At 47.3% G+C, this 9,825-nt stretch overlaps 1 protein-coding gene across 1 annotated transcript; it reads right to left on the bottom strand.

Annotated features, from left to right (window-relative positions):
- Nucleotides 1–236: 236 nt before the first annotated feature.
- Nucleotides 237–9,790, bottom strand: CXCL14 (C-X-C motif chemokine ligand 14). The gene is made up of 4 exons (XM_009285910.1): nucleotides 9,639–9,790; nucleotides 8,657–8,762; nucleotides 3,735–3,845; nucleotides 237–1,414 (listed from the first exon to the last, which is right to left on the bottom strand). Exons 1-4 carry the CDS (start codon nucleotides 9,700–9,702, stop codon nucleotides 1,399–1,401), a joined length of 297 nt encoding a protein of 98 aa, XP_009284185.1. The 5' UTR covers nucleotides 9,703–9,790; the 3' UTR covers nucleotides 237–1,398.
- Between the last annotated feature and the right edge of the window lie 35 nt (nucleotides 9,791–9,825).

The following is a 9,825-nucleotide window of genomic DNA, read 5'->3' as shown; positions in this document are numbered from 1 at the left end:
CTTTATGTAACAAGATTCTTCAGTGTTTGGGCAAAGCCCAAATCCTAAAATGAGAAAGGGAGGTAAATTGGACTGGAATAATGTTTTCCAATTCCAGTGTCATCAAGATGTCGTATCTCTAAATCAGCTTCTCTGATTCAGTGTTTTTCCCCAAACCAATTCATCCACCAAAAAAAGTCATTAGAAGCGGCTGGAGTTCCCTGATGGCTTAAGGAAATTCAAGAGCAATTGTCAGCTTTTTTCAAATATATTTTTTTTATTACTTTTTTCATTTGTCTTAGAAAGAAATATGAAATCTGCATGCAACCTTCTAAATACTTCAAACATTTAAATAGCATATGATAATTTAGCAGTACAGTACATTATACAGAAAGATAATATAGGGAGACTTCCTATAGTGTATTTACAAATGAAAAGGTAGTTTTGTTATTTTAAAAAGACGAATGCACTGCTTAACATTGAAGTATTACATTCAAAATAATGGATATGTTGTATTGTGACTAAAACATATATAGGTATTTATGTTTGCCCTATCATATTTTTCATAAAAAGGTACCTTTTAAAGGCTTTTTTGTTGTTGTTGTTGCTACAAATCTAGGAAATCATACACAATAGTCTTGAAGCTTAAAATGTCTCGGTACTGAAGCCACAAACTTTCTGTAAGAACTTCAGGTGGAAAAAAAAAAAACAAACCCAAAACATTTTCTTAGTAATAAAAATGACCTAGAAATGCTTTCTAAAGCATGAAACGTTAAATGGAAGATATGGTTCGCTTCACCTTGCAGCAAGCCCTCAAGTCCATTAAAGGAGAGGTACACAAGTGATGTTCATACTCATTTGACGACGTGTTGAGGGACCTCACTTCTGCAGTTACAGCCACGACATTTCAGTGGCATCTTCCCCAGCAGACTCGTCTTTGGTCCCCGCTTTGCCTGACTATGCTGGAGCCTGCAAACATGACAACCAACCACAGCACCGAAGCTTTCCCACTGCGGAAGGGTGAGGGACACGGCTGTGTAACACCTTTACAAACATTACTGTTTGTCTAATGAGCTTATAAAGCTCGATTGCAATCATAGTGAAGTATGAATGAATAACAATTAAAAAAACCCCAAACAAAACCAAACCCAAAAACCAATCTCTCTAAAATGAAAAGCATGAGTTTTCCCAATCTCAGGACAGAGCAGGCGGGGATGAAATCTGAAGTGCAACGGATGCTTGTGAAATCTGGAAGCCTTTTGCACATGGCTATAAAATGTAAAAACTGACCCTTGGTAAAAAGTGCTTTATAATAATATAGAATTTGTGTCTTATGTCTGTGAGAGAGAAATAATCTTCTGCAGAGCCCAGTCCTACGCCAGCCAAGGGAGTCTGCGCCATTCCTCACGCCGCTTCCTCTTATTCTTCATAAACCCTAAACAGAAGGAAAGCCGAGAGCAAGATGTTTAAACTATGAATGAAAAAACTGCCTTCTAAATAATAATAATAATAATAAAAATTATTACAAACAACAAAAAACCAGAAGCCAGATTTTTAGCCTTTGCTTAAGTAAATTGGAAAGTAAGTTATTGACTTCAGCAGTCCCCAGATTGCTATCGCTAAAGCATCTGGGAGGAGGGCTGTACTCTGGCACCGCCGCGTCTTGCAGGCGTGCGGGGAGTAACACGCTCTGCCACGATTATCAGGATACGTAAGATGAAGAAATCCACATCTGCTAATACACTTTCACCACTGGAAAATCCCTATCTCGTATACAAATGTTGAAGTATATCACGAGCTGTACATAGATAATAAATTCACAGTATCTGTTATGTTTGGAATGGTATTATAGGCAGTATTATTTTTCTAGTTTACATCCTGAGAAGACCACCTGACAGGCTGGTTTGCTGAAAAATCCTTGGCTCTTTGGGGAGCATGCATGAAAGTGGTCTTCCATGGCATGGGGAAAACTAGGGACAATGCTGTTTTGGGGAAGAGATTCACATTTGGACTATAATTAAATGTAAATTCCATTTACATTTAAATTCCCTGGCTTTTCCTGGGGAGTAATTCAGTGGGTTTGGTACAGCTGGCACTGAAGGCACTGACAAATTGTTTGTTTATTATGAGGACTTGGTTTAAATCAGGCTCTTTATGTCTGAAATAATCACTTGATGCTTCTTCAGCCGCAGTTCGGCTCGGCTGCCCTGCTTGCCCGGTTAGCAGTGGCGGGGACCTGCTGGGCGGCTCGCGGCTCGGCCGCCCTGCTTGCCCGGTTAGCAGTGGCGGGGGCCTGCTGGGCAGGGGGGGGACCCGCTGGGTGCGATGGGTGGCATTCGCGGCGATGCCAGCGCTGGGCAAGGCAAAGCAAGGTAAAACGCTGAGGGTTGTGCTGCGTCCTTTCTGCACGCCCCAGGCTGGCAGCCAAAGCCGTGGGGACGCTGGGCTCGCCATCCCCCCTCCTCTCCCTAGCAGCAGGGACAGTCCCCACCCCCTGGCTGGACTGTGGGGAAGCCTCGAGCTGACCCTTATTTTGGGCTATGGAGGAGACTGCGAGCAGCACTGTTATCTGCAGACAGGAGCTAGTCTTCAGCACACGGACCCCGGCCCTCACAGCCTTGCACGGGGCATCCCTCCTCTCGGTCCGCTCGGGAGAACCCTGCACGTTTCCTGAATGCACAAGCCTGGGGCTGAGCATCCTTCGTCATCTTAGTGACGGCCTTATAAAAAGAAAAAAAAAAAAAAAAAAGAGGGGAAGAGTGTAAATACGTGGTTATGCAACAGCCAGGGCTTCCCCACGTGCTCTGTTTGTGGAGCAGCTGCAGGGAGCTGGCAGGGAGTCAGGGGAGCCGGCCAAGGGGCTCAGCACCCACCACCGCTGGCAGTGCTGTGGCATTGCCTGTGCCACCGGGCACCGCGTGGCTGTGCCGGAGCTCACTGGCACCCTTGGACCTCCTGAGAGATGGGGCTTGCTGCTCGCTGGCCTCGTTTGAGCTCAATTTTGAGGAGCAAATTTCCCATCAGTTGAAGAGGATCAGGGTTTGGTGGGACTGTACCGCGTGCAGAGGCTCTTTCTTGGCCATGGCTGGAGAGGTGGTAGGAGTTGGGCAGCTCCCTTTAATTACAGATAGAGACATCACCACTGACCATCAACCATCAGGAATTCATGTTTCTTGCTTTCTATCCATGACTGATGGCTTGCAAAAACAAAAAAAAATTCTCTTTGCAAGGGAGAAGGTGGCAGAGATTCTTACCAGCAAGTTACTGTTTTTCTGGGAATGATATACTAGTTAAAATTGGCAAATACCTGCGTCATCAGATATTGACGATTTTGAGGTGGTGTGATTAAAGTGTGTGACAAGGCACTCTCTTTCCAGCTCTGCTGACTGCTTTCCTTGCGACCGTGTGAAAGTAATTTAGCTTTTCATCTTGGCTTTTTACCCGTAGAAGGGAGGTGAGTGTATGTAAATAACTGAGAGCATCAGCTGATGAATAGTTTAACAGAAAATAATCACTAGTTATAGTTGGAACAGCCTATTCCTAAAATAGAAGTGAGGACTGCATATGGCAGGAAAGAAACAACATCAAGAACATCCATTTATAACTGTAATTTTGGTAATGAAATACATCCTCTGTGCTGGATAGAGCATTTGCAGCGTGTGCATTTTCCTGGCTTCTCTGTGTCTGAACGCTGCTGATTGCCCAAATCGCCACCAAGACTTTCTCCCTCCCCCGTTGAGCAAATTCGTACTTACCTGCCTTTCTCTTTCCATACTCTGTACCACTTCAGCAGTCTCACTGTGTTTTGGCGTTTGGGGTTTAAGCAGTGCTGCTGCTCCCCTCTCACCCGCGTCCACAGAGTCACGCTGCAAGGCAAGCGAGCACAGGTTACGGGAGTCAGGGGAAATGCCGGTCCTCTGCTCCCACTCAAGGTAAATGCCAAAATCGGTCAGGGGGCTCCCACCCAGCCGGGCAGTGGGAGGGGTTTTCATGCTTTGTGTTTTATGGCAGATATTTGAGTTTATTGTAATAATATTGGCACAGATCTTCAGCTGTTATCATCAGCGCAGTGCAATATTTTCCACAGAGTTATACTCGGTTGTACCAGATGAAGACTTACCCGCTGTTTTTAATCAGTGGGTTTGCTCTGCCTGTCTGTTAGATATTTTCTTTTGAGCTTAATAGCTAATTTAATTAGGGTTCGTTCAGGCAACCGCAAGGTCTTTGCATGAGGAGATGGTTCCCTTACACTCAACAATGCTGCAGCCAAGAGAAAAGATCAGACCCGGTTCATTGATTATTTTTTTTCCCCTTTTTAAATTTATTTTATTTTTTTTTTAAGTCAGAAATATCTTAAATACTTGCACGTGGCAGGGTGCCTGTGTGCCCAACGGACTAGTTCTGAGCCCCAGGCGGGCAGTCCTGGGGGCTTCAGCCTCTTCTGATCACAGGCTGATCCTTCTCTCCTTGCCGGCAGCAGCAGCTTGGCGTCCCCTTATTGTCAGGACAAGACGTGCTGGGAGGCAAAACGTGGCAAAGGTCTTCCCGTTATTTCAAGCTTCCTCCTGGAGAGCTTAGTGAAGCCATTGCTGGTTGGTCTGCCACAACCCAGGTGACAGGAGAGACCTGGAACTGCTTCCCGAGAGGATGGCTCTTCAGAAACATCAAGACTGCTATCGCTTCTCAGGGCTCAAAATCAAGCAGTTTTCTGTTTTTGTTATTAATTTTGTGATTTAAAAAGAAAAAAACAACACCACAATTTTTTTGAAATTATTCATTTTCTGGAAATACCATCCATAACAGGGAAACATGGTTTTCAGTTTAACTAAAATCCTATAATGGAATTATTTAAACACTGCTAGAGACATGAGTAAAAGGATGGCAGAAAACCAGAAATATCTGTGCATACTGATGGACTTCTTTTATGGTTTGGTTCAGAAAGGAGCTGTTTATCTTCTAACACAAGAAAAAGTGCCTTGCAAACTTTCCCAGCTCACCCGCCCAGCGCAGAGGGGACGTGCCTGATTGGAAGTGAAACGCTGCATGTTGCCTGCATGAGCTCAGCTAAGGGTCTCACCACGTTTCCCATTTCAATGTTGTACAAGGTGTTCAAATAGTTTTTTCCATCCTACTAACCTTCCCTGCTCCCCTTCTCTGCTCCACCTCCATCAGGTGTGAGCTAAAGTCACAAAAAGACAAGGTGTCACTTTTGGGTTGTTTTCTGGGAGGATGTGGCCCTTTCCCCAACGCGTGGGAAAGCCGTGGAAGGCCTCCAAGAGCCTCTGTGGCTGCAGACGTGGGAAAGGGAAGGGTCACTGCTAAAATCTATGGATTGTCTCTGCTCCAAGGGCATTCTCGGCCAACCCCTCTGTCCGTGAGAAGGGACATTCTCCTATAGCTTTGAATGGGAGTGAAACCAAACCTTCACGGGAGGCACGAGGCATGCAAGTTTTAAGGGACTTGAGGTCGGCACAAAGTTTCTCCATCCAGCAGCCACCTTCTCGGCTGTGTCGTCTGCACTGGCTGATGCCAGACCTTGGCTTGGATTTCTTTTCTGACAGACCATAGAGAGTATTTCCAGAAAGAGATGTACAAGCTGAATCGCAGGAGGAGCAGAGCAGGAGCACCTCTGAAAAGCAGCAAGCCCTCAATTTACACCATGAGTGAAGGAGGACAATTCTGGATTTACTAGAGCCTGCAGTCTAAGGAGGAGGAGATGCACGGTTTGCTTCTCAGGTGAACAACCAGAGCTTTTCTCAGGCTGAGATGTGTTGCTTTGACATCACATATAGGTTTTCTGCTTTGATGCTGGAGGCTGGACAGCAGAGGAGACGTTCCCAAAGCAGCTCTGTGGTCCTCTGCGGTTCCCCCGCAGTCCCTGATGCTGTGGGCATGGGGTTGGGTGGTAGCATTTTTGGGCACCCTGAGCTGACCTGGCCCTGCTCTTGGGGACACTGGTCTGGCAGACGTAAGGGGACGTGCCTAAGAAGAGGCGCTGTGGGAGCCAATACCCTGAGTGAGGAGTTGTCTGGATGGGCTGCAAGAAGAGGTGGAGAGTGATGGAGAAAGGACTGAAGCACCAGAACTTACACCTCCAGTGAGATCCCTCCAGTGGCATTTAGGACATGAGCTTGCTCCAGGGGTATGTGCTGAGCTGTCCCTTAGCTGCCCAGGGCTTGGTGGCTGGAGCCTTCATCCAGGCTGTGTGAGGGACCCTGTGCCAAAAACCTCCAAGTACATCCATGCCTCCAGGGCTGGGACAAGCGCCCCTGGGTCGGTCTGTGACCCCCAGTGCCTCGTGCCCCCACGCATCTCATCTGCAGGGATGGTGGGGCTGCACCGCTGCCTACAAACACCCTGTCCCTGGGGCCAGCAGGGTCCTGGCTCTGGTCCCTTCACCTGAGCCGGTGCAGGGACTGCCATCCACCTCGGCTGCCCCTGGAGAAAGGCTCCCAGTGGTGCCCATTTCCCATCTCTGGCTCAGCTGTTCTCATCCTGACACGTCCCCCCTCTTTGGGAGGGGGCAATATGTGGAGGGGGATTGAATCCTTTCAGACAGAAAGAGTTAAACCTGCCTCCTATTTTCTGCTGCTTTTCCTCATTCTGGGAGACAGATACACACACAATTACTGCTAGATGTACCGTGAATCTTGATAGGTTTTGAATAAACTGAGGACTCAGTTTAGCTCCCTCTTATCCTGTACCACAGCTCTGCTGGGGGGGTTATGGCCAAAGACAAATTCTTTCCTAAACTGCACCCATCGTACCTACTTCTTCTCTGCCAAACATCATTTATATCATATTTCTCCCATATGAAAAGATACGAGAGCTTTTGAGGAGGTCAGGAGGGGACCCAGCTTCGACAACTCATTTTAGATGATCACCGCAGCAACAAAAACTCGGTCGCAGGAATTTAGCTCTTCTGTGCCTCGTCTGGAGACTCCTGGATCAATTGGTTCTCTGAATATTAATTTCAGTTTGCTTTCAATGGTGACTTCAGACTGCTTTAGGGTAGCTGGAAAGGCAGCGACGGCAGCGGGTTAGCCCTGCCTGCCCCGCGGGCAGCAGCAGCAATGGGAGAGCGATGGGACAGCTCTGTCCCCGCAGCCGCTGCAAGCACAGGACAACCCTCCGGTCTTGAATAGCATTGCTCGGCATCTGCATAGCTATCCAGCTGGGAAAGCAACCCGCTCGTGCACAGCGTTCCAGCTTTCCCGACTTTCTGATTGAAAGTGAAATGTTGCATTAATGAGATTTATTTTATACCCCCCGGCAATCAGTTGCTTTCGGGCAAATGCCAGGAGTGGGATGCGAAGAGTTAGTGCCTCTCTACGCCATCCTTTTGCTATGGAAAGGTCAAAGCAAACAAAGTGAAGCTGCAAGGAACTGATTCAGGCAGTGATGCTCTGCAAGCGTTTTTCTGTTCAGGTCACCATCAGCTGATTTGGGCTTCAAAGAGGTGGGTCTGGTGTTCCCTGAGCTAAGCATTGCTCACAGTGATGCTGGTGTAAATCTGGAGGAAGCCTAAGGAAGCTTGGCTCTCCGTTCCTCCATATGCCCTCCACCAAGTCTGGCGGCCTAAGGAAGCTTGGCTCTCCGTTCCTCCTCCATATGCCCTCCACCAAGTCTGGCAAGCCGTTTGTGCACGGGCAGGATCAGGCTCCCGTGGTATCTCCTTGTTTGTGCCGGTCAGATGGGCAGGATTTGGCCCCGTGGGCATTACAGAGTGCCGGAGGTGGTACGCGGCTCGGCAGGACAGGACTCAGATCCTGCTGTTAAAGCACCTTTCTAAGATTAAGCGAATGGCAAATGTTCAGTGAGGGAGCACAAACGCTGGAGTAAATCAGTCCTCGGCGTTCTGGGCATGTAGCTGCTCTTGGGACCCTTTTCTCCCCCTCTTAGGTGGCAGAGGGGCTCGGTGCAGTCTTCTCGGCTAATCTGCCCTTCTGGTCGTTACCCAGCCCCACGTGCTGGTTGGATGGTGTTTTGTTGGAGGATCTTAAGATATGCAAAACAGGACAGAAAAAACCCCCCCACAAACCACCCGTATTTAAAATCTAAAAAAAAACCCCTCCTTTTGAGCCACTCGTCGGAGATGTCAAAAATCCCCGTACCTGCCTCGGTTCGGTTAGTCACTACATCACTCTGAGATTTCACAGCAGCATTGGTCACGGCTTGCAGTGAGACGGGGAGGAAAGCGTTTTCTTACGTGCTAGGTAATCCCACTGAATACAAGGGGATGGCTCTGGTACAGCGCAGGCGAAAATCTGACTCTGGTTGGGATAACTCTTCCTCGCAGAAACCACCATGGACCAAACTCTGCTCGTGTTCTTACTCTGCACGCCCCCCCAAAAAACTTGACTAAATAGTTCTGGATTTTACATCAGGCAGTTTGGAGTAGGATTTGTCCCTGTCTTCGCTTGAAGTAATGATTATCCTTTTATCGCTACCTGTTCTGTAAATATTTCTTTGAGCGAAAAGATTATGTTGAAAAATGATAGCTGGGTTTTTGGTCAGAATTACCCATTTTGTTGCATCTGCTACAGCAAATGCCTATTCCCAGAAATTAGCATGCCAGGGCATGAGGAAAACAAAGAACAAAGAAGGAACTTGCAGTATAAGGTAAAGCAATACAGCTAATAGGGAAACAGAAAGCAATAAATGAAGGAAAACTTACATAATCATCTCTTCCACGCAAAACGGGTACCTCGGTTTTATTTCCAGCTTCCGTACATTAGAGAATCTTATTTTAGGACCTTTTCTTGAACATTTGCACTTTACGCCTACAAGAGAAAGCATTTTCTCATGTGCCTGCAAAGCCTCCTGCATACCAAACGTCCCTTCCCTGCCAGCCTACGTGCGCACACAAACTTCAGTTCGGTCTTTCAAGCCTCAGTGGGGAAAACTGAATTTTGTAATGCTGTTGAGCTTAAAAAGAGTAATATTTTCTTTGCTATATCTCAGGAAAAGGTAGTGACTCTCTGGGAAATAAGTTTTGGAGCACTATGTATGTTCTGAGGTTTAGTAAATATGAGAGCTTTTTAAAGTGCACCTGCTGTGATTAAATGTAATTGTATTTAACAAAAGGAAATGTGAGTCAGAGCTCGCTTTAAACTGAGCAAGCAAACGCACATCTCGGCTACTTTCTCATTTACTCCCGTCTCTCTTGGACTTTGTAGGACTTTCAGTCATTTCTCCTCGCACGGATGCTGTGGTGCATTCGCAGCCAGACAAAAGCTGAGTGTTTTTTAATTTTTGTGCACAGCAGAAAAGGCACACTGGCACCCTCGGTGGAATTTGCGCTACCACATCAAATCCAGCTCTGCTCTATTTTCCCTGTGCAAACCACCCTCAGTTTTGAAGGAGATATTTGAGCTATATTCCTGAATAACAGAGAACACGGCATGACCTCCCACACCGTGAGTTGGGGCTGTCTGGCTCGCGATGAAGACACAACTTTGCATGTGTTTTACCTCTGCTTCCACCTCTAAAAAACTCGCAGCTACCTTACCCCACAGATACGCTACATCACTTTTCCCAACATGCAGGGGGACAGCTCAATCCAACTCAAGGCTAGCAACAGGCAAGTAAAAATTACTGGAAAAGCAACCCCCCCGAAAAGAGATTTACATGGGAATAAGCAGAATAAACCGACTTACCTTCTGCGCTGGCTAAGCACATGGCGATGAACAGCAGAAGCAAAGCTGCTGTCAGGAGCTTCATGGTGAGACAGCAGGTACCTAAAGAGGCGCCGGGGGTTTTAATGTGTTTCCTCGCTTCGCGTTCGTCCCCCAGATCCCCCCGTCCCCGGGGCTGGATGTCGCCAGGGAGAGGACAGCGAAGAGC

The sequence above is a fragment of the Aptenodytes forsteri genome, unplaced genomic scaffold (assembly GCF_000699145.1).
Source record: "Aptenodytes forsteri isolate BGI_AS27 unplaced genomic scaffold, ASM69914v1 Scaffold54, whole genome shotgun sequence".
Classification (NCBI taxonomy): domain Eukaryota; kingdom Metazoa; phylum Chordata; class Aves; order Sphenisciformes; family Spheniscidae; genus Aptenodytes; species Aptenodytes forsteri.
Note: the sequence above shows the minus strand (reverse complement) of the source record. Positions and strands in the feature narration are given on the sequence as shown.

Excerpts from the sequence above, each read along its gene's own strand:
- CXCL14 (XM_009285910.1), bottom strand. The coding sequence starts at position 9,702 with ATGAAGCTCCTGACAGCAGCTTTGCTTCTGCTGTTCATCGCCATGTGC. Across the intron at positions 8,763-9,638 it reads GTGCTTAGCCAGCGCAGAAG|GCGTAAAGTGCAAATGTTCA; the intron begins GTAAGTCGGTTT and ends TTTCTCTTGTAG. Across the intron at positions 3,846-8,656 it reads TGCGTGGAAGAGATGATTAT|CGTGACTCTGTGGACGCGGG; the intron begins GTAAGTTTTCCT and ends CTTGCCTTGCAG.